At 45.2% G+C, this 25,260-nt stretch overlaps 1 protein-coding gene across 3 annotated transcripts in view; it reads right to left on the reverse strand.

The window, feature by feature from the left end:
• Positions 1 to 385: 385 nt before the first annotated feature.
• The window catches only part of SLC12A4 (solute carrier family 12 member 4), a 474,963-nt gene continuing 450,088 nt past the window's right edge, over positions 386 to 25,260 (reverse strand). For all 3 annotated transcript variants that reach the window (XM_077288127.1, XM_077288128.1, XM_077288129.1), the window contains 3 exons: positions 16,356 to 16,540; positions 14,055 to 14,188; positions 386 to 921 (listed from right to left, as the gene is read on the reverse strand). In XM_077288127.1, coding sequence (XP_077144242.1) covers positions 830 to 921; positions 14,055 to 14,188; positions 16,356 to 16,540 — 411 coding nt within the window. In that variant the 3' untranslated portion in view covers positions 386 to 829. The remainder of the gene's footprint in view (positions 922 to 14,054; positions 14,189 to 16,355; positions 16,541 to 25,260) is intronic.

Below are 25,260 nucleotides of genomic sequence, written 5' to 3' on the forward strand. Positions count from 1 at the left end.
GTCTCTCACATTGTATTTGTGCCTCCAACTGATTTCATATAATACAAAAATTAGTTGACAAGAGCTGTCCAATATTTTTTTTTAGAAAATGTTTTTTTTTAGGTATACTTTAATATTTTAACTTTAGTTTTTTTTTTTGTTTTTTTTTTAAATGTGCCCTCTTACTCTTTGCTTTATCTTTTTCTGTAAGACATGTGGAACTAAAAAAAAGTTTCATTAAAATTCACTCAATTTTAATAGTATGCTTTAAAACCTAATTGATATGTCTCTAGACAGTTACATTTTCCTAATGACTATGTGGCAGTGAAGGCTGTCGAGAACAATCTTCATTCCAACTGTTTAGGGGATAAAAGAAAGTGGATTAATACTAGAAAAATGCCTTCAGTTTCCTTTTAAGAAATCTTTTTATATCCTTATTTACAACAAGAAAGAGAGATGGTCCTTATCCTATCTCAGGAATTGCAGCCTCTCCGCCTGTAAAACACTTTAAATATTGTATATCATAGTCTCCATTTATGTGAACATCATAAGTTACAAATTAAAGTGCTGACAATTTTCACCAGTGCCTTGCAGTGTGTTTCTATTATAATATGCCACGCTATTGAAAAAAAAATAACACCTTAAACCAATAATTTCTAGACAGCCTGCTATCCACCCAAGTAAACATCATTAAAATACAGCTTTGTATGGCTGAACTGGGGGATGTCGTCAGAATGTGTAAACATACATGGGATGATATCGGGATAAAAATGTTTAAGATTGTTGAAAATATTTTTTTTAAGAAAGCAAAAACTCATCTAAAGGCACAAAAGGTGTGAATGGTCCGGCATCAAGAATATATGGTAATAACTTCTCTTCCTCCTCCTCGAACCAGTAACACTCTTTCCAGACCTTCTGTTAACACCTCGAGGAATTCCATGTCTGTAGTTTAAGTTTAAGGATTTCACAAACATTTTAAAATTAAATGCAAAAAGCATAACATAATACACTATTAACATTTTATGAAAATTCCATAAATAATACAAAATAATTTAAAAAGGTGATGCGGGCTGGTGATGTCAAGTCTACTGAAAGCAAGTGGCACATGTGCAGGTATTCACGACATCTGACGTACCTAAACGTCAGGGTTGGATAGAGATTCCTGACCGATGACGTATAGGTACATCATGATGATCGTGCATGACACACGAGTTGTGCCAGTGCCATGGCCACTGGTAGCTTGTCTTAAGTGATAGCTGAGCCATGGTTGTCACTGTTTCCAGGAATCCATCCTGACAGCACTATGGAGGTCATCCTTCTTATCCTTGCTGGGACAGGATACAAGAGCTTAAAATGACACTCCCATCTCCACCCTCAGTTTATTTTCCAAGTACCACACCAAGATGGATGCAACAAAATTTATTGACCATTCTTTATACAAAACGTTACGACACAGAAGAATATAATTTCTCAGAAGGGAACTAGCCGTGTTGTCAGGATGGATTCCTGGAAACACAATTACCAGTAGGTCTAATTACCATTTTCCAGGTCATCAATCCTGACAGAACTATGGAGAATACTAAAATATGGAGATCTAGGATGGGACTACTGCGTGAAGAACCTTCTTACCGAAAGTCACTTGTCCTGAGACTACGTCTAGTTTGTAATGTTTCGAAAAGTTACTCAGACTTGACCATGTTGCGGCCTACAAATCTGAGTTACTGATGCCCCCATTCTTTCTGCCCATTAAGTGGATATGGCGCTAGTTGAATGAGCTTTAAACGTCTTAAGAGAAGGTTTCCCCATCTGCCTTGAAGGCCAGTCCAATTGAGAATCTGATTCACCTTGCTATTGTGGATTTTGTTGCCTTTTTACCCCTATTTATTCCCCCATACTGTACGAATAAATTTGGGTCCTGTCTCCATGTCTCCAAGACCCTGGTTGCTTCCAGGTAGTAGAGAACAGTCTTGCCTCAAGTCTAGAGAGTGAAATATCTGCTCCTTGAGATTTCTAGGGTGCTGGTACTAGGAGGGAAGTACAACTTTCTGATTTATATTCGGGGTCGACACCTTTGGGGAGAAAGGCCAGATGGAGCCTCAAGACAATTCCGTACTCGAATATCTGCAGATAAGTGTCCCTGATAGATGGGGCCTGTAAGGCCTCTTTCAACCTTCAGTCTTCTGGTGTCAGTCAAAATCCATCGTCACAACGGATCAGTCAAAAATTGTGAAAAACGGAAACAACGGATCCGTTGCATCTGTTTTTCCATCCTTTTTTTCATATCTCCAAATGGGAGGCTCCCAAATGTGATTGGCTACTGGAAAATAATGGAAACCTATATATTGAGTGTTTTAGCACCCCATCTTTGAGATGTTGTAGAGCAAGTGGCAGAAATGGAAGGAGTTATAGCAAATATTGTGACCATCTATGCATCTATCCATCAGGCAGGTTGCTGGCAGGCTTCTTGCTTGTATGCCTCTTGCTGGCAAATTGAGGAATGAAGCCACATGGCAGGTTTATATAGATTTGGGGCTGTCTGGCCAATTGGCTACTAAATACATATTTGGAGCATGCTCAGTAAAAAAAAAAACGAAATCCGTCACTGGATTCCATCATTTGACGAACAGCGATGGATCCTGCGCCCATAGGCTTCCATTCCTGCCAACAATGGACGCCGCTGGATCTGTCGCTGTCTAACTTTTTGACGCAGACAAAAAAACGTTACTTTGTCCGTCTTCTCCAGACGACGGATAAACAAATTTTGACGGATCCAGCGCACGATGGACGAAACATGAGGCCATCCGTCGTAATCCGTCGCTAATACAAGTCTATGAGAAAGACGGATCCAGGGGGCAAATTCGCTGGATCCGTTTTTTTTCACAAAATGATGGATTTTGACTTAAACAAAAAGACTGAAGTGTGAAAGAGGCCTAACGCTCCAACCCTCTTGGCCGATGTAATAGCCACTGGGAAGGCCATTTTAAAGGAGAGCCTGTTAATGTCTATTCCACTTTCAGGTTCATACAGGTGCTTGCACAGTGCATTGAATACCAGGTTAAAATCTCAAGGTGGGACAGATTTCCTTACAGAAGGTTTCAGCCTTTGTACAGCTCTGGAGAACCTTGCTAACCAGGAATGGGCTGTTAGGGCAGAATTGAAGAATACGCTTAATGCTGAAAATTGTACTCTTAGGGTACTCGGTCTCAGGCCTCTGTTGAAACCTGCATGCAGGAAATCAAGAATCCTGGGAATATTAGGGCGAGATGCATCCACCGATGACCCCCCACACGCCATACAGAAACGCTTCCAGATTTTGTTATATATTGCTGAGTTTACAGGCTTTCTACTTGCCTGAAGGGTAAATATCACCTCATCAGACAACCCCCTTAATCCCAGGACCTGCTTCTCAGGACCCATGCCAAAAGTTGTAGACTGTCAGGGTTCATGTGAAACACTGAGCCCTGGCAGAGAAGGTCTTTTCTCCGTGGAAGCAGGATGGAATCTTCCACCGACATCTTCCACAGCAGAAGAAACCAACTCCTTCTTGGCCAGAAGGGCAGTTCAAAATTATCTTTACTCTCTTCCTGTGCTTTCCTTAGTACTCTTGGAATCAGAAGGAGAGAGGGAAACTCGTAGGTCAGTTTTCCCCCAGGATTGGGATAGTGTGTCAACACCGGCAGGACTGTATAGAGGGTTTAGGGAAGAAAATTCCCTGACCTTTGCGTTTTCTCTGGATGTAAAGAGATCTACCTGTGGAACTCCCCAGTGCCGACACCGCATACAGAAAACTTTCTCATTCAGCTCCCACTCTATCGGAGATAACCTTTGCCTGCTCAGGAGGTCTACCACCTGGTTCTTGGACCCCTCTAGGTGAACTGCCGAAACGGATAGCACCATCCTCTCCGCCCACTGAGAGATCTTCTCTGCCAGATGTTATAGGGAGGGATATTATGGACCCCCTGATGGTGTAAAAATGATATGTAATCGTGTTGTCCAACAGGATTCTTACACGCCTGCCCCTGACCGAGTGTATGACCTTCCACAATGTTTACAGTTCGCTGAAGTTTGAGGATCTGGCTACGATTTCTGGGCTTCACGTTCCTTAGAAGAATCTTCATTCCATATGACCACCCCAGCCTAGCTCACTTGCATCATTGGTGATCACTGTTCAGGGAGAGAGAACCCAGGATGTTTTCCCAGGAGGTCTGGAGGTTTTCCATACTGGTCCACCAGAGCATCACAGTATCCAGGGACAATTGGCATTCGTCCCAGGCACATAGAATGACCCCCCTGAAGACCCAATGAGTGCAACTGACTTCACTAAACACATGAGATCATTAGTCCCAAGATCCTCATTCCCTCCCTGATGGAACAATGGCTTCCTGAGAATTGACGGATCCTGTCCCCTATTTCAGTTGGAGTTTGCTTCTCTACTGGCAAGAAAGATGTTCTTAGGTGAGAATCTAGGAAAAAAAAACCATGAACCTCTTTCTGGACTTTGGAGAGAGATCTGATTACTTCAAGTTTATCCCCCATCCCAGTCTCTGTAACATGCAGACCGAAGTCCGACAGTACTTAATGAGTTGTTCCCTGGAGCTGGTTATGATCAGGAAGTCTTCTAGGTAGGGGACTATGATCATATCTACCTTCCTTAGGTTGGTGACCACTTCCCGCCACTAGCTTGGTGAACACTCTGGGTGCTGAGGCTAGACCAAAGGGAAGGCATTAGCTCACGGTTATCTCTTCCATTAATATAAAAACTACAACTTTATTATCCAAATATCAAAACAAAATAAACAATTACAAAACCACATCATACCTTAAAAGTGATGAAAACACCATGGGGAGGGGCCTACCTCTGTACTGACCTATTTGTACCTACCTACCAGTGGAGGTTGGCACCCTATCACCTGCGCATTGGCGCCCCAGCTCCACGACGGCTTTCCCTGCTCACCCTATAGGGCCCTATAGTGGCAGGGAGTGCGATAGAAGTTGAAAAGGTAGGTGAAGAAGAGGAGAGATGTCTCAGAAGTATAAATTTCTTGGCTTAATGATAAACAACTCTTTATCAATGTGCTTCTAGATAGCTAATACTTTGTCTTCTTGATGATTAAAAGAAACTGTCTTTGCTTGATGATAGAGAACTCTGTACAGATGTACTTATAAATAGCTACTCGTTCTCTTGGATTATAAAGAATAAGAATGGTCTTAAAATTCTACCAATAAAATATCTTGTTCTTGATGTTCTAGTCCAGATCCTACAATAATTTTTTATCTGATATAGACAGAGCCCTCCTGGGACCTATAAGTCGGGGACACTAACGGAACAAGACAGATTCTATATTATGGTGAGGCCCGATTAGCTGCCAAGAAATACTCTTATATAACCCAGGACACTACACCAGAAATAAAGTGTGCTCACATAAAGAGTTCTGTGCCTCTATAAAAATATGTGCTTATTCTCATAAAATTGGTTCTTATCAGCCCAATCACAATAGTCAGAGTGTATAGACTGGTACCTTAGTCAGGACTAATGGATAGCAAGATGATACAAATAATCGTAAACCATAATTTATACGTGAGCCAACATACCTAACAAAAAAAAAAAATCAAACCAATCAAAAATATAAAGGCCATACCAATGTTTGCCAGATATCACTCCAGGCCATTTCAAAACTCATGTCCAGCAGGGGTTAACAGGCCAAACAAAAACACAACAAAATCAAACCCCACAATATAAGCAAATATTACTCCAGACCATATGAAAGTTCCCAGGCAACATAACTCGACGCATTTTCCCCTCTTCCGAGGTTCATCAGGAGTAAGATAACACCTAGGAGAACTTATCTCATAGTCGTCCGGATTCACATGCGATATAGGCGATAATACTGGATTGTCAGCGTCAGTCCCCTCTTCTGGTATGGTTTGTGTTTCTGTAGCGTTTCTGACTCATTGACTTCAATTGAGTCAGTCAAGTCTGCAGTAAAAACACATGTCTAAAAAGGTTTGCGTATTTGCTGCAGATTTGCTGCCAAAAATGCTGCAATTTGTCAAAGGTAAATTATGTCAGAAAGAGGAAGAGTGTGTGGGCGGAGAATATGTGCGTGTGTCGTGTGTGGGCGGAGAATAAGTGTGTGTGTCCCCATGCGACGTGTGTACCAAGGCGTAGACTGATGGAACTACTACTCCCATCTGGCTACGTGTTTTGTCACATATAACAGTAACAGCATGAGCCAATGATGGGAGAATAGTCTCATCATCCGGCGCCGGTGTTCAATTGTAATTTTAAAAGAACAAAACATTTACATATTCACATACACACTCACAAAACACCTAATCCCCGATGCCTGTATCTCCTGCAAACAATCAAAAATAATAAACCAACATATACTTACCTTTCCACCGTAGTCCATTTAATACCAAGTGTCCCACATCAATCTCACCTGACAGACGACAATACACAGACAGGGTGTGATCGCTCCCGCAGTGTATCACTGAGCTGCCGTGAGTTCACTAGAGTTCTACACGTGAGATCGCCGTAGGACACTTGGTATTAAATGGACTATGTCGAACACAATAGTATTATATGTTGGTTTATTATTTTTTGATTGTTTGCAGGAGACAAGGACGTTGGGGATTAGGCATTCAGTAAGTATGTTCAATTTAGATTCAATAAAGGAGTCAGTGATTATTTCAAATAAAGGACTTTATTCTGGCTGGGTCTTTATTTACCATGTAACTATAGGATTAGTAATGGATAGGTGTCTTATAGACGCCTCTCCAATACTAACCTGTAGGCTTGATGTCACCTGACAATACAAAGGTGACATCAACCCCACAAATATGAACCCCACTTGCCACCGCTATAGGGCAAGTGGGAAGAGCGAGGCTAAGTGCCAGAATTGGCGTGTCTATTTGCACCATTTCTGGGGCGGCTGAGAGCTGATGTTTTCAGCCTGGGGGGATGCCAATATCCATGGCCCCTTCCCAGGCTATTAATATCAGCCCGCAGCTGTCTACCTAGCCTTTGCTGGTTAAATTTTATAGGGGGACCCCATGTCAATTTTTTTCTGGGGTTCCCCTGTAAACTAGCCAGTAAAAGTTAAGCAAATAGCTGTAATCAGATATTAATAGCCTGGGCTATTGGCTCCTTCCTTCCTAGAATACTAACATCTGCCCTCAGCCAACAGCTTTCCCTCTGCTGGTTATTAAAATTGTGCACCTGCCGCGTGCACCATACACAGGCGCCAGGACTTCAATGGCACTTCGCAAGGGGAGTATATGTTTATTTTTTATTTTACGTCACTGGGCAATATACTACGTTACTGGGCAATATACTACGTGGCTGAACAATATACTACATACTACGTGGCTGGGCAATATACTACGTGGCTGGGCAATATACTACGTGGGCTGTGCAATATACTACGTGGCTGGGCAATATACTACGTGGCTGGGCAATGTAGTACGTGGCTGGGCAATGTACTACGTCGCTGGGCAATGTACTACGTGACTGGGCAATATACTACGTGGCTGGGCAATATACCACGTGGCTGGGCAATATACTACGTGGGCTGTGCAATATACTACGTGGACATGCATATTGTAGAATACCCGAAGCGTTAGAATCGGGCCACCATCTAGTAAACAGATATTGCATTTCACGCAGATTTCTCACAGTTGCTTTTTTGTTACAGCATATGTAGGTTAGTTATGTTAATGCTCCTACATAGGCTTGTGTGTGTGTGTGTGTGTGTGTCTTTATATAAAATGAATGAGGGTATCTGGCTGAAGAGGTTGTACACCACAATTTTTTTTTCTAATAATATATCTTTATTTAGCTCCATGGATTTACAAAAACTCATGAAAATAGACAAGCAAAAACACCTAAAAAAGTAGGTATTTCCAGTTGTGTTTTTCTGCCAAGAGACGCAGAAACCTTGCAGAAATTTCTGCAACCAAATAGGCAATGTGGGCACATAGCCATAGAGTGAACCTTAAGTAGCGCTGGAAGGAAGACTGGATGGGAACGTGGTAGTGGCATTTTTGTCTATTGGGGGACTGTGGACTTGATGGGCTCCATTTTGAACTTTCTGTAATTTACCCAGCGGCTTAGAGGTTTCCGGTTTATTATTGTCCGGCTCTCTCCTGGTCGGGCATCGGGACTATTGGTCCGATCTTTAGGAGATCCTGAACATCTGACCACATGGGGGAAACAGCAGACTGTAGGCGGGTGGTCGTTATTATGAATCTCGTTGGCGGGGTCTAGGTAAACTCTATTCTGTAACCTGAAGAGATTATCCCCAACACCCACTGATTTTCTGAGATCTGCTGCAAACTTCCCAGATACCGAATTGAATTACCGCGGCACAACCATTGCAGGTGCTCAAGAAGGGTCCCAAACCAGAAAGTATAATGAAAGAACAATCAATTATATTATAATTATCATAAATACTTTTTTGTTTTCAAATATTCATATTGACGCACAGAAAGCATTAAGCTACTTATGGGTAGCGGCATTTCTCGGAGGCCCATGACAGCACGACGAGAGAGGGGATCCGCCCATCAGGAACAGGAAACCTACAGATACAAAAGGGCGGCACCTCTCCCCTGCATCAGTTGTATTTCAGAGCCTTGAGAGGACTACCGCGGTTAGTGGCACGCAAAAATATACATTATATACAGTTTATATACAAAATTTTAACCAATATATTGGAACTGGGTATCATACGTGAGATATATACATTACAGGAGGTGCAACCCCCACGTGAATAGGGAGGGAACTAAGGGTGCTGTCATGGGCCTCCGAGAAATACCGCTACCCGTAGGTAGCTTAATGCTTTACTCGGACTCCCATGACAGCACGACGAGAGATTTACAGAGATATAAGGTACCTTAGGGAGGGACTATGGCCTGTAGCACCCTTAACCCGAAGGTGAGATCAGAGGAAGCCCCCAAATCCAACCTATAGTGTATAAAGAAGGTGGACGGGGATGACCATGTGGCCGCCTTACATATCTGGTCGATTGATACTCCAGATTTTTCCGCCCAGGATGTAGCCATGGCCCTGGTGGAATGAGCCCTCAGATTCTGCGGAGTCGGACCCCCACCTGCAGTATAAGCCAAAGAGATAGCCTCCCTAATCCACTTTGCTAGTGTGTACTTTGATACCCTGAGTCCCTTTCTAGGACTTTGGAAAGATAAAAATAACGCATTATCCTTCTTCCATGTATTGGTAACAGAGATGTATTCTAACAGGCATCTCCTAACGTCTAACGTATGGAGTAGCTCCTCTTTAGTATTGGAGAGATTGGGAAGGAAAGACGGTAAAACTATCTCCTGTGACCTGTGAAACCGTGACAACACTTTTGGTAAATAGGCCAGGTCCGGTCTGAGGACTACCCTATCCAGCAGAAACTCTGTATAAGGGGGAAGTCTGGAGAGAGCTTGTATGTCTCCCACCCTACGGGCAGATGTTATTGCTACCAGAAATGCTGTTTTAAGGGATAAGGCCTTAATTGAAGCTGATTGTAATGGTTCAAACGGCTCTCTAGTCAATGCTGACAGGACTAGGTTGAGATCCCAAGGCATAGATCTATCCTTATGTATGGGTCTAGCTCTACTAGATGCTTTAATGAACCTTGAAATCCAATAATTATTGGCGATGTTACAGGAAAATAGGGCCCCTAGGGCCGAGACCTGTACCTTTAGAATACTAGTGGATAGATTAAGCTCTAAGCCTTATTGCAGGAATTCTAAGATCTGTTTTATAGGTATTCCCTCTTCTAAATTAAAATCAGAAGAGGCCAGGAATTTCCGCCAGGTTCTAGCGTAGATTGTTGTCGTAATCTGTTTCCTACTTTTCATAAGGGTCTCAATTAAATTTGGGGAGAACCCTTTGTCTTTCAGTAACGCCCTCTCAAACTCCATGCCGTCAAATGGAGACTCTTTATTTGTGGATGGCTGATCGGACCCTGGTAGAGTAAATCTGGAATGTCCGGAAGCACCCAGGGGTCCTCCACTGACATGATCCTGAGCCAGGTGAACCAGGCCCTTCTGGGCCAGAATGGGGCAATCAATATAACTCTTGCCCGATCTCTTATTTTCCTGATTACCAGAGGTATCAGGCCTAGCGGGGGGAACGCAGAAGCCAGCTGAAAATCCCAATTGATCCAGAAAGGCGTCTACCGCCAGAGGATTCTCCCTGGGATTTAGGGAACATAATTTTATTGTCTTTCGGTTGTCCCTGGTGGCGAATAAATCCACCTCTGGATGTCCCCATTTGTGGACAATCTGGTTGAACACGAGACTGTTTAGAGACCACTCCCCTTGTCTTAAGGTGTTGCGGCTTAGAAAGTCCGCTTTCACATTTTCTTTTCCTCTTATATGCAGTGCGGTTAAAGATAGAAAATGGTTCTCCGCTGTCTGGAATAGACGATCCGCCACTCTCATCAGTGATTCGGAATGAGTTCCACCCTGGTGATTTATGTATGCGACCGCCACCTGGTTGTCCGAGAGGATCTTGAAATGGTGACCCTGCAGATATATGAGGAATTTTTTAACTGAAAGTTCAATTGCCATTAACTCTCTTTGGTTGGAGGAGGCTGATGTTAGGGGTCCCATAGACCCTGAACTATCATGTCATCCATGTGTGCTCCCCAACCCGAAGGGCTAGCGTCTGTTGTTACAATACGTGTCACCTGTGTTACCCCAGGGAACTCCCGCCGATAAATTGTCATTGTTTAGCCACCATCTAAGAGATGTAAGAGCTTCTGGACCCAAAGTAATCTGACTCTGCAAAGACCCTTGTAAAACTCTATCATTAACCAGTACCTCGGATTGTAAAGGTCTGGTGTGAAATTGGGCCCAACGGACAGCGGGAATGCATGAGGTTAGAGATCCTAACAGTGACATAGCCTGTCTAAGGGTCATGGATGGTTTATCAATTGCCCTAGACACCTGTTGTTGGATGTGTAACAACTTGTTGGGCGGAAGACAACACTTGAGTTTCTGAATTTAACAACAGCCCTAAGAATCTCTGTATTTTTTAGGGCTGTAATCGGGATTTTTCATAATTTACGATCCACCCCAGATGCTCAAGTTTGGTTGTGGTTGTTTCTAGTTGTGAAAGGCAATGGTCTGCTGAACTCCCTACTATAAGGAAATCATCCAAATAGGGGACAATCAGGATGTCAGACTCTCGTAAGTGCACCATGACTTCGGCCACTAACTTTGTAAATACCCTAGGAGCCGCTGATAAGCCAAAGGGAAGAGCTCTGAACTGGAAATGACGAATTTGTCCCCCCATTGACACAGCTACTCTCAGGAATCTCTGGAAGTCTTCATGTATCGGAACATGATAGTATGCATCCTTTAAATCCACAACTACCATGAAGCAGTGTTTAAACAACATTTTTATTGCTGAACTGATTGTTTCCATTTTGAACGATTCATTGACCAGAAACTCATTAAGGCCTTTGAGATTTATGATCGTTCTAAACGATCTGTCTGGCTTCTTGATCAGAAAAAGAGGATAGTAAAATCCCCTTCCTTTTTCTGATTCTGGGATTTCGATCAAAACATTTTTGAAGCATAAGTTCATGACCTCTGCTTCCAGGGCTGCTTGTTCAAGGGGGGAGGAACGTAAAGGGGTTAACTTAAATTTATCTCGAGGCCAGTGATCGAAGTCAAGCCTTAGACCTTTTGCTATAATGCCTCGGACCCATTTACTGTTCGTAATGTCAAACCATGCTGAGGAGAATGCTGACAGTCTACCCCCCACAGGGATTGCTAGTCATTGGTCCGTTTTTTTCTGTTCTTTTGAGGAACGGCGAAACAAGTAGCCCGTACCTCTTCCGCGTCTATCCTCCCATCTAAAACTCTCTCTAGAGGGTGAGGACCCGCGTTTCTTTTCGCGACCAAATCTCCTTCTATTGAACGGCCGACGGTAGGATGCTGAAGACAGATTAGGAAATTTCTTCTTGTCATCCCCCGCTTTCTCCAGCAACTCATCCAGAGATTTTCTCCTTTACACGGGGTGGCGCAGAGTTTAGTTCTGGATTGAATGTCGCCTGACCAGCACTTCAACCATAAGGCTCTACGAGCAGCGTTGGAGAGTCCTGCCGCTCTAGCCGCCATTCTGACTGAGTCCACAGATGCGTCCGACAGAAAGGCCGCAGCATTCTGAATTGTTTGTAGAGCCTTCAGAATAGTATCTCTGGAAGCGCGCTCCTTGAGCTGGGACTCTAACTGATCCAGCCAGACCATTAAAGACCTGGCTGTACATGTCGCGGCAACTGCTGGTCTGAGAGATCCAGCCGCCGTTTCCCAGGTACCTTTAAGGAAAGTATCTGCCTTCCTGTCAAGGGGGTCCTTGAGGGTCCCCATATCCTCAAATGGCAACGAGGCTTTCTTTGATGCTTTTGCCACCGCCGCATCCAACTTAAGGGCTTTATCCCACGTCTCCACAACCGGATCATCAAAAGGGTACCAGCGTTTTAATGCTGGCGGTAAGGAACCCTTCTTTTCCGGTTTCTTCCATTCTCGCAGGATCAAGTCTTGGATCTTCTCGTTCACCGGAAAAGATCTATGTTTTTTACGATCCAATCTGCTGAACATCATCTCCTGTTTTGAGGGCTGCGGCTTGGGTTCTTCTATACCCATTGTGCCTCTAACTGACTTGACCACTTTGTCAATCCTATCCAGGGGTAGACAGAATCGTCCAGACTCCTCATCTGATGAAGAGGAGGAAGGACTAGAGTGATAGGCACCCTCTTCTCTTTCTTCCTCCGAAGAATTAGAGTCCAGGGGGGTCCTACGTTTTGAACCTCCCGCTTGGGATAGGGACCGTAGGGATTCCCTTACTTCCAAACGGATCATCTCCTTCAGGTTTGCCGCACTCACAGACTCTTCTGCTACCTAGGGGAGGACAATTTAGGTGATAACTACTATCTGACCTAATGTCACTTCCACCCAACCACTCCTGTAGACCTCACCGTCTGTTGTATACAGGGGGCACATAATTTTTTGGGACAAGAGTCTGGTAAGGGGACTCCACAGAGGGCACATTCCTTGTTTTGACTTGTCCGCACTCTTCTTCCCCTAGAACGATAAAGTATAAGGGGCCCGTGCCACAGAGTGAACTTTCACGTAGGTCACTTACCCGTGCGCCAAAGTAAAGTACCAGAATACGAGGGGGTTCTTTCCTAGTCGAAGCTCTGGATCCCTGCCCGGATGAGCTTTTACGACTGGACTGGTCGCTTCTGTCCTTCTCTTTGGGCTTCTGATGCACATCATCCAGCAGCTGCTGCTGCTCACCACCGCTCTCCATGACGAATTGCGGCCAAAAGCAGGGTTCTAAAGTCGTCACCTGCTTAAATCCCCCTTGGATCCGGTCAGCAGATAGGTCAGCGCTATCCCTATTGGCCCAGGACACAGCAGGGAGGGTAGGAAGCCTTTGGGAAAACCAGCGTTCAGGAGGCGATGGGCGCCGCCATTTTGGATTGACCGCGCATGCGCAGACATCCGGCGACCCGGAAGCGGCTACTAACTCCGCCCCCCCATGTCACCGCACCCCGAAACGCTCCAGCACACGCTGAGAGCGGTGCAGGACGCCGGGGACGGATCGCAGCGCTCCGGGTGTTCACCCACACAGTCCTGACGCCGGCACCCCGCATGCACGCACCGCTGCACCGCCAATGGGAGATACTTACCGGCGCTGACGCTGATGGAGGCAGGAAATCCTCCGGACTCCGCTCCCTGCTGCGAACGCCACCGACGTGCAGTCCAGCAAGGACCACCGTGGCGTCTCCAGGGATCTCCGCACCGGCCGAGGTAGGAGACCCCCTCGCTACCGGATTCGGCCAACCGGCCTGTGCTCCTTTAAGATTTATCTGTAGGCACCCGTCCCTTCAGGAACAGGAAACCAACTGATGCAGGGGAGAGGTGCCGCCCTTTTGTATCTGTAGGTATCCTGTTCCTGATGGGCGGATCCCCTCTCTCGTCGTGCTGTCATGGGAGTCCGAGTAAAATGTGTTTATTTTGTACTGTAAAGTGATGTGCATGAAAAAGGATACAGTTTTCATCGCCATCTGAATTTTTAGGTGGACCGGGCATGTTCAGCAGTACTAATCTGGCATCATGAGATCTTGTTACTATAACTTCATTCAGTTTCACTGCAGTATGCATCCTCCGAACATTAGTCTGGTTGCTAAAAGATTAAAAGAAATATATTATAGAATTCTTTATCTTAACAACAGGGGGAGGAACAAACCACAAACCAATCTACAGTTGAAACAGTATTTAATATTGCATGGAAGCAGGAGTGAAAGAAAGGAATATGCATAAAGCTTAAAGCAATGTGTAGCATAAAATGATTACAAAAATATTAAGCAACAACATATAATGTTAGAGATAAAGGAGGAAATAATACTTCCTATTATACATTTTCAGATTTAGGTGAAGTTATTTTTTAATAGTTAAATGAATTGGTCAAGTTTCTTCCATGTAAATTTTGGCAAGTAATTTTTAACACCACGTCTATTTTTAAATGTATTCTGTTCCAGCTGACTGGCTGCTGTGTATACAGGATGCAGAGGCCCATTGTTCACCACTATGGGGGAGGGCTGTCCTCAAAGTTACATTTGGAGATTATTTGTAAAAAAAAAAAAGATTCTGATTTTCATTACTTGCACCATATTTATTATGTGTTTTAGTCACTTTCTCGATTAAGGAAATGTGGTTTAATAGAAAAGGGGCATAGTTAGTCAGAAAGGGGGGTTAACATGCAACACAGTGAATGAGAACCGGTACAAAGTTCTGGCACAAGCTAAGCCAACTAATGTGGTATAAATTTAGACAAGACATTCAAGATGTACCAAATTTATCAAATAGCATAAACCGCTGTAATATAAATGGGGCTCATTTTAAAGGGAAGCCATCATCAGAAACTTACACATTATTTAAAATCAAGTTTTGTGTTAATCTTTATCAGTAATCTTACAATTTTCACATTAGTCACTGGGATCTTTTTTTAGACTCATACAGTCTATCCTTTTAGGAAGTTTTCAGTAGACTCCTTATCAGCAGAGGCAGGGTTACAATGACCGCAAAACACCTACACACAGTTGAGAACACAGAATCCACCACTCACAATAAGCGATGTGTCAGCTGACCTCGAGAAATTTCAGTCAAAAAAATAGGGTCAGAGTATGTTCATTGTGGCTAATGTACATGTGTTGTTTCCCGAGACTAGAAGTTAAAGTCTAAACAAGCCCCAGTGGCCAGTGTGAAAGTTTCAAGATTACTAATTTGTTTTTGTTTTGTTAATATACTTATATGAAAAAATGTATATTGCACTTTATATGTTTAATGACATGTAACACAAAAACCCGATTTAAACATTTTAAAGGGAAGCCATCATCAGAAATGGACGTATACACACAAATTTAGACAGTAATTTCAAATATGCCATTATGTATCCATTGAATTTATTCAGAGATTTTAGTAATCAAAAGGTACATTTTTCATAGAATTTCAACTGCTAGGAGTTTGATCATATAACTTTAATGATTACCAGATTGCAGCTTATGAAGCTGACAGATCCAATATTAAGTTTATTCTGAAAACTCCATCAGTGGGGCTGCTAGGACCAATTTGAATAACAAATTGGTTCCAAGAATTATTTGAAACATATGGCACCACTGAAAACAATGGAAATAACAGAAGTCTGCAAATGTTTTGGCTGGTCTGTTTCTTTATAACAGGTTTATGCATTATTCATTTAGACTGTATAATTTCCGGTTATAAAGAACCTTCTCAAATATTTCATAGTAACATAGTAACATAGTTAGTTAGTAACATAGATATTTATTCAGTCCTTTAAAAAATGAAATGTCATGATGTGAATTTTTGATAAAGAAGATAGATAATCAGTGTAGAGCATGAGTCAATTAGAGAAATAAAAGGTTCACACAACAATATCTGAATACAATATGGAAACTACCTGTCATGGTCACTATTTGTCTTCTATGTCAATCAAGAAAACAAGAACAAAAAACCTTTATGCACATGTGTATTGTATTCAACGCTATGCAGAAGCCTATAGGTACTCCTTGCTTTGCTTTCTAGTAGCCTCTGTCTTCAATCCGCTTCCTAAGTAAAACAAGTACTTCACAATTGTATTCTTGCCTGAGCTTCCCCATCTATAACTTGCAGGACTAGAGTAAGAGCCATTGGGTATAATGTTGAGCATGTCGCTATATTCCATGGTCCTGTGACTTACTAACGGAGAACCGAAGGAAAATGTAGTGCTATGACAGCACAACCCGGCAAATTCACTTAAAAAAAAAAAAAAAATGCAGCATGATCTCACATACGGTTTTATGATGGCAAGATCCCTGAAGTGTTCAGATGATTTCTTTTTTCCACTCATCTCAGTATTGTGTTTCTCCTTTGTCCAAGTGATGTGCATTTTCTCTGGCTCCATTTCAATTTCTTCTTCATCATCAGAATATAAGCTATCTAAGCGAATGATTGAATGTCTATCCTTTATTATCTGCGCCTAAAATGTGTGAGGAAAAAAATATATAAAAAAAACATTTCCGTCAAACAAAGCTGACAAAAAAAAGTAATCATAGGCAATTGCCAAAAAAAACCTCTTTATCCATCTCTTTCCATATCCAAAAACTTAGGTAGTTTTCCCCATGCTTCCATCTAGCAAGTAGTCTCCTTCAGTCCACTCTTCTTCTACCTAGCAATCTCCATCCATCAATTCAGGTATAAATCTACGTAACTCTGTAGCTAGCAATCTCCATTCATCTGTCTGTCTGGCTATATATCCATATTGGTGCACCCATCTGACTAGCCATCAAAAATGTATGGCCTAGATTCATCATTTGCAGCCCCCCCCCCCCCCTCTAAATATTCTGTTACGGAACCACTCAGCACCCAGATTATGTTGTGCAGTTATATGTATGTATAATAGTTTCCATGTGAGAGGCATGTCTCTAATGCATTAGCCCACAGGCTGCACCCCTGGGCAGAGAGGACAAGATATCCCCCTTCTGACCTCTCCCACCTTTGTAATTCCCACAGTAAATATCAGCAGGCTCCAGTCCTCTGCGGCTATTGTAATGTATGCCTGGCCTGCCGCTTTTCAATAGGCCTGCCCTCTGTACCGGTGTGATATATATTCTGTGTCCTGTGAGTAACGTGTGGTTATACTGGAAATACGTGGAGAAGCAGTGATAGTTTATATGTGCCCATGTAATCAAGGAATTCCAGCCAGCGTCCTTCATTCAGACTCCAGCTAAAGCAGAGTGGACCTCCTGAAAAACGGGGTGGTACTAAAGAGGTACTCCAGCACGGAAGACCCCGTTACACTGGTGGCAGACAGCGGGATGTGATACCCCGTCTACAGGAGGAAAGGAATGAATGGAAAACAACTACCAGAAGTTAAAGAGGACTACATTAAAAGATCTGGTGGAAGCCCGAGGATTAATAGCCAGCAACAAAACAAAAGCGGATTTGATAGCAGCCATCATGGAACACGACAGTGCAGCGCCCTCCAATGTGAACGTGGAGGAGACTGAATTCCTGAGGGAGGTTAAGAACAGACTGGCGTTCTATGGCCCAAACCCTGCAGTAGAGATCATACGAGAGGTGATGGCTGATGTGCGTACTGATCTGAAGGAAAAGATGGCCGAGCGGACCAGGATAGAGCTAGCCAAGATGGAGATGGCAGAGCGGACCAAAGTGGAGCTGGCCAAGATGGAGATGGCAGAGCGGAGAGAGGAGAGTCAGCGAGCAGGGGGAGCTCTGGCCTCTGCCCAGGTACCTTCAACATTAAGCCACAAAAAGATCCAGTATAATGCCTTCCGACAGTTGGGGGAGGCAGAGGAAGACATTGATGGCTTTCTGCAGGACTTTGAGCGGCAGTGTGCCCTTCATCAAGTGAAGCCGGAGGAACGGGTTCAGATTCTGGCCAGCAAGCTGACAGGCCGGGCAGCGGACGCCTATCGCACGGTACCTGATGAGGACTGTATGGACTATGAGCGGATCAAAGAAGTGATCTTGGCCCAGTATGCGCTGACACCAGAGGCATACCGCCAAAAGTTCAGCGGACTTATAAAAAGCATAACCGATACCCATGCTGAATGGGCCTGTAAATTACGGCGGTCACTGCTACAGTGGGTACAAGTGAGCCAAGCAACCACTAAGGAGGATGTCCTCCAGCTCTTCTTGTTAGAACGATTCTTTAATGCACTAACCCCCGAGACACAGGGATGGCTTTGGGACAGGCGGCCAATGACTCTTGAGGAGGCCGCTCGTCTGGCTGATGAACATCATGATGCCAGGAGGCTTCAGTTGTCCGGATCAAAGATGGATGCTAGGGGTCTGCCCATGCACCTGGAGGCCCCCAAACCACAGAAGATTGTAGGGGGACCAGCTAAAAACCCGGCCTACCACAGTCCCCCTGGGGCGTGATGCCACATCTGCCATCAGCTGGGCCACCTGCAAAGACAATGTCCCAACCTGACTCAGCATACCCAGTGGCCAAAGGCGGGAACAGCTACCTTAAGCCGGGCCGCTGTACACTGCTACCAAGGCAAAGCTCACACAGCATTGGGGGCTACGACTAACCAGGGGTGGAAGTGATGGAAGAAGTGCTGCATGAAGTAGACCCCGTGCAGGCAGCCCGGGCAGATAATCGACAACAGCATCGACAGGTTATGTGGGTTAATGGGAAACGTATGCAGGGACTAAGAGGTTCTGGGGCAACTTTGACCCTTGTGAGGCCTCATCTAGTCCGGGACCAAGAGAAGACGGACCGGACAGTGGCAGTCCGTGTAGCAGGGGGAGCCATACATCAACTGCCCACTGCCAGGATTCACCTGAATTGGGGAGTCGGGGATGGCCTTGTTGAGGTTGGCTTGATGGAGGATTTGCCTGCAGACGTCTTGCTGGGAAATGACTTGGGGCCCATGTTGTCTGCCTTCTCGGTTGCCCCTCTGGCTGAGACATAACCTGTGACCACGCGGAGACAAGCTCGAGCTGCGGAGGCGGAATCACACTCAGAGGAGGCCCAGGTAAGACATCCCAGCCCTACACGTATTCCCATAGCCAGACATTTCTTGGGCCACCCCAGCTGAATTTAAGAGGGAGTTACTTGAGGAGCCTTCATTGGAGGGATATCATGGGAAGGCACAGGACTGGAGAGGGGTACTGGAAGGGAAACAGTTTGTATGGAAGCAGGGACTCCTCTACCGGATCACAGAGCAGCACCACACAGGTACGAGCCCCACTATAAAACGACAGCTAGTAGTTCCCAAGAAGTACAGGCAGGAGTTACTGCGAATCTCTCATGACATACCCTTGGCCGGGCACTTCGGCGTCAGTCGCACCAAGCATCGTCTGCAACAAAACTTCCTTTGGCCGGGGGTAACCTATGATGTTTGTCAGTACTGGCAGACCTGTGACAGTTGCCAGCGCATTGGCAAGAGGGGAGATCGATGCAAGACCAAATTACACCCCCTCCCCATTGTGGAGGAACCATTTAGCCGAGTAGCGGTCGATCTGATAGGGCCGTTAGCCAAACCCAGTCCGTCAGGGAAAAGGTATATATTGACAGTGGTAGATTATGCCACACGGTATCCAGAGGCGGTTGCGTTACCTAACATACTGGCAGAGACGGTGGCGGCTGCCCTGCTCCAGGTTTTCTCACGGGTTGGATTTCCCCGGGAGATTATCTCGGACCAGGGTACCCAGTTTACAGCAGAGGTGACCAACCAACTGTGGAAGCTGTGCTGTGTAAAGTCCATTAGAAGCGCCCTGTACCACCCGCAAACTAATGGGTTGTGTGAATGCTTTAACGGGATGTTAAAACAACTCATTGGGACTTTTACCAGGACCTACAGGGACTGGGAGAAATTGTTGCCACACCTACTGTTTGCCTATCGGGAGGTGCCCCAAGAATCCACGGGGTTCTCCCCGTTCGAACTGGTATACGGGAGGTGGGTAAGGGGACCCCTAGACTTAGTGCTAGAACACTGGGAAGGGGAGGGCATCATAGAAAGGGTATCTATTGTACCCTATGTGCTGGAATTCCGGGACCGCCTACAGGAGCTGACCCAGGCTGTACATGGGAACATGCAGGAGGCTCAGCGGCGCCAGTGCGTATGGTACGATCGGAGGGCCAGAGAACGCACCTTGGAAATAGGACAGAAGGTCCTGGTGTTAGAGCCCACTAGGCAGAACAAGTTCCAAGCTGCATGGCAGGGGCCCTACCAAGTAGTGGGGAAAATAGCCAACACCACCTAAAATGTCGCCGATTGTGACGACCCCAGGGTTATCCGCATGTTCCACGTGAATATGCTGAAGCCCTACCGGGAGCGCCCTGAAGAGGTATTGGCCATCTGTACACCTGAAGCAGAGGATTTAGCCTGATTTCCCTTTCCGGATGTCTTAGGGGAAAGGACTCAGTCTAAAACATGGGTACACTGGGGTGAAGACCTAGGTCCCCGGGAGAGACAGCAGATGGAGGCGTTGTTGAGGCAGCAACAGAGGATGTTTTCGGGGAGACTAGGATACACTCACCTGGCACAACACAAGGTTGAGACCCAGGATCAGACCCCCCTGCGACAACCCCCCTTCCACGTCCCTGAGTCTGTACGAGAAGGGATGTGACAAGAGATACAAGAGATGTTGCGTTTAGGGGTCATTTTAGAGTTAGTCCCTGGGCATCCCCCGTAGTGTTAGTGCCCAAGAAGTATGGGACTACATGGTTTTGTGTAGACTATCGTAAGCTCAATGAGAAAACGGTGACGGATGCATATCCCATGCCGCGTGTGGATGGGTTGTTAGACCGGCTGGCGGAGGCAAAGTATTTGACCACCATTGATCTATGCAAAGGCTACTGGCAGATTCCCCTTAGTCCTGACACTATTCCCAAGTCGGCATTTGTCACCCCGTTTGGCTTATTCCAGTTTCGAGTTATGCCATTCGGGATGAAGACTGCCCCAGCGACCTTCCAGAGGCTGGCTGACCGGCTTCTGGATGGTCTCCAGGACTATGCTTGTGCCTACCTAGATGACATCGCCATCTACAGCGCGACATGGGAAGAGCATCTAAATCACCTAGAGACAGTATTGGACAGGATCCACAAGGCCGGAATCACCCTGAACCCAAACAAGTGTTACGTGGGCAAAGCAGAGGTTCAGTATTTAGGGCATTGGGTGGGAAGTGGGAAACAGCGACCAGAACCAGCCAAGATTGAGGCCATAGCCAAATGGCCCACCCCATGCACTAAAACCCAGGTCATGGCGTTTCTAGGGACAGCGGGGTATTACAGGAAATTCGTTCCCAATTACAGCAGCGTAGCCAAGCCCCTCACTGATCTGACCCATAAGAACCAACCCCGCCAGGTAACCTGGACCCCAGAGAGCGAGGAAGCCTTCCACCAGCTAAAGGACGCCCTCCCCAATACCCCTGTATTGGCTGCACCCAATCCAACTAAGCGTCTCCTTGTTCACACAGACGCTTCTATGTTTGGATTGGGGGCAGTACTGAGCCAAGTCGGGCCGGACGGCCAAGAACACCCGGTAGCTTACCTGAGTCGGAAACTACTGCCCCGTGAAGTAACCTATGCGGCCATCGAGAAGGAGTGCCTGGCGGTAGTATGGGCACTCAAAAAGTTGCAACCATATTTGTATGGACAACAGTTTTCCCTCCTAACGGACCATAATCCCCTAGTCTGGCTTGATCGGGTCTCCGGAGACAACGCCAGATTACTGTGGTGGAGTTTTGCCCTACAACCTCTGGACTTCACCATCCACTACAGACCCGGCAAACAAAACGGTAACGCCAATGGACTAAGTCAACAAACGGAACTTGTAGCAACCCCATAAACTTCGGTCATCCCCAAACCGATCCGTTAAGGATCAGACTGTGTATGCCGATCGCGTCGCTGAAATGGGGGAGCCGTGTTACGGAACCCCTCAGCACCCAGATTACGTTGTGCAGTTATATGTATGTATAATAGTTTCCATGTGAGAGGCATGTCCCTAATGCATCAGCCCACAGGCTGCACCCCTGGGCAGAGGGGACAAGATATCCCCCTTCTGACCTCTCCCACCTTTGTAATTTCCACAGTAAATATCGGCAGGCTCCGGCCCCCTGCGGCTATTGTAATGTATGTCTGACCTGCCGCTTTTCAATAGGACTGCCCTTTGTACCTGTGTGATATATATTCTGTGTCCTGTGAATAAAGTGTTGTCATACTGGAAATACGTGGAGAAGCAGTGATATTTTATATGTGCCCCTGTAATCAAGGAATTCCAGCCAGCGTCCTTCATTCAGACTCCAGCTAAAGCAGAGCGGACCTCCTGAAAAACGGGGTGGTACTAAAGAGGTACTCCAGCACGTAAGACCCCGTTACATATTCAAACTCCATCTATCCAGCTTTATTTTAACTTCCTGGTCATCCTCATCCAATTATCAATCCAGACATCAAACCACCTAGTTAACACAAAAAAAAAAAATTAAGCAGCATTTGCTGGCTTGGAAGTGATGCCTCATTTTTAGGATGTATTTGATTGCACCCTTAGCCAGTAGAGTATTGCTATGAGGGTCCAATATAGGTCAGATAAAATGTAACCTTTATTAACAAATACTAAAATATCCTCTGGACCAATAACAAGAGTGATACAAAAACAATAACAATAAGGTGCTCGTGCAGAACAGTGCTCAAATAAAACATTGGTTTGGTCTCACCAATAGTCGTTTTCCCATAGTCAGCTCATCATGGACAGGAGCAGGAAATATGATAAAATTGTGTTTACTCAAAGGGGGGAAAGGACCTCTATTCTTCCCTGTCGTACCTCTGCATCACTCCCGTCCTTACAAGGACAGTCCCTGAGTGTATAAGACTATGGTATACCCACTAACACTCAAAAAATGTATGTTCCCTACATGTTTCTTCCCCAATGAGGGGAATTTATCAGGGCAATCTTATAATATACTACCTGAAGAGCCCGGCGCTGCCCGGGCATAGTAACTAACTGTGGTTAGTTATAACAAATTACAATGATTATATTGCACACAAAAACATTTCACATCATAACACTACAGACTTGCAACACAAATTAACTAAACGATTACCCAAATATTGATAGTTTGTTATTTCCAACTCATTCAAGAGCCTTTTGAGAAACAACCTTTTTGCTTTTTCCTTCCGATGCAAAGATGAACAGATTTTTGGCAGTTCCGACTCTTGAACAGGCCACGTAAATTTGACCATGAGATAAGCATGGAGATTGCAAATCGATCCCTACTACTTTCAAGGACTGTCCCTGAGCCTTGATAATTGACATTGCAAATGCCAGTCGAAGTGGAAACTGGAGGTGTTTAAAATAAAAAGGCAAATCAGATGGAATGAGTGGAATTCTTGGAATGAAATGGTCCTCTCCTTTGGAACATCCTGTTGCTGAGCTGTGTATCTAATCTTATCCTGTGTGGTACTGTCTGCTGAGCTGTGTATCTAATCCTATCATTAGTGTTGAGCATTCCGATACTGCAAGTATCGGGTATCGGCCGATACTTACTGTATCGGAATTCCGATACCGAGATCCGATATTTTTGTGGTATCGGGTATCGGTATCGAAACAACATTAATGTAAAAATGTGTAAAAGAAAGAATTAAAATAAAAAATATCGCTATACTCACCTCTCCGACGCAGCCTGGACCTCAGCGAAGGAACCGGCAGCGTTGTTTGTTTAAAATTCGCGCTTTTACTTGGTTACGTGAAGTCCCGGCTTGTGATTGGTCAGGGCGGCCATGTTGCCGGGACGCGGACCAATCACAGCAAGCCGTGACGAAATTACGTCACGGCTTGCTGTGATTGGTCCGCGTCCCGGCAACATGGCCGCCATTAACCAATCACAAGCCGTGACGTCACGGGAGGCTGGACACGCGCGCTTTTTAAAAAACGCGCAAGTCCAGCCTCCCGTGACGTCACGGCTTGTGATTGGTTAATGGCGGCCATGTTGCCGGGACGCGGACCAATCACAGCAAGCCGTGACGTAATTTCGTCACGGCTTGCTGTGATTGGTCCGCGTCCCGGCAACATGGCCGCCCTGACCAATCACAAGCCGGGACTTCACGTAACCAAGTAAAAGCGCGAATTTTAAACAAACAACGCTGCCGGTTCCCTCGCTGAGGTCCCGGCTGCGTCGGAGAGGTGAGTATAGCGATATTTTTTATTTTAATTCTTTCTTTTACACATTTATATGGTTCCCAGGGCCTGAAGGAGAGTTTCCTCTCCTTCAGACCCTGGGAACCATCAGGGATACCGTCCGATACATGAGTCCCATTGACTTGTATTGGTATCGGGTATCGGTATCGGATTGGATCCGATACTTTGCCGGTATCGGCCGATACTTTCCGATACCGATACTTTCAAGTATCGGACGGTATCGCTCAACACTACCTATCATGTGTGATACAGTCTGCAGATCTGTGTATCTAATCCTATCCTGTGTGATACTGTGTGCTGAGCTGTGTATCTAACCCTCTCCTGTGTGATACAGTCTGCTGAGCCGTGTACCTAATCCTATCCTGTGTGATACTGACTGCTGAACCATGTATAGAATCCTATCCTGTCTGATACTGTCTGCTAAGCTGTGTATCTAATCCTATCCTGTGTGTTACTGTCTGCTGAGCCGTGTATCTAATCCTATCCTGTGTGATACTGTCTGCTGAGCTGTGGATCTAATCCTCTCCTGTCCGATACTGTGTGCTGAGCCGTGTATCTAATCCTATCCTGTGTGATATAGTCTGCTGAGCTGTGGATCTAATCCTATCCTGTGTGATACAGTCTGCGGAGACATATCTAATCGTATCCTGTGTGTAACTGTCTGCTGAGCTGTGTATCTAATCCTATCCCGTGTTACTGACTGCTGAGCCGTATATCTAAGGCTATCCTGTGTGTTACTTTCTGCTGAGCCGTGTATCCAATCCTATTCTGTGTTACTGACTGCTGAGCTGTGTATCTAATCCTATCTTGTGTGATACTGGGCTGTGTATCTAATCCTATCCTGTGTGATACTGGGCTCCCTCTGCAGTCTGTGTCAGAGGGTGTTCTGTGTCGGAACGGTAATAAATTATGTTATTTCAAGCTTTATAGAAGGACCATAACACCATGGAAATGATAAGAATAATAGGCCTCAGTTACAACTGTCTACAAGAAAAACTGTTGCTCATAGCAAAAAATCATGGCTCAGCTT

The sequence above is a fragment of the Ranitomeya variabilis genome, chromosome 2 (genome assembly GCF_051348905.1).
Source record: "Ranitomeya variabilis isolate aRanVar5 chromosome 2, aRanVar5.hap1, whole genome shotgun sequence".
NCBI classification, from domain to species: Eukaryota; Metazoa; Chordata; class Amphibia; order Anura; family Dendrobatidae; genus Ranitomeya; species Ranitomeya variabilis.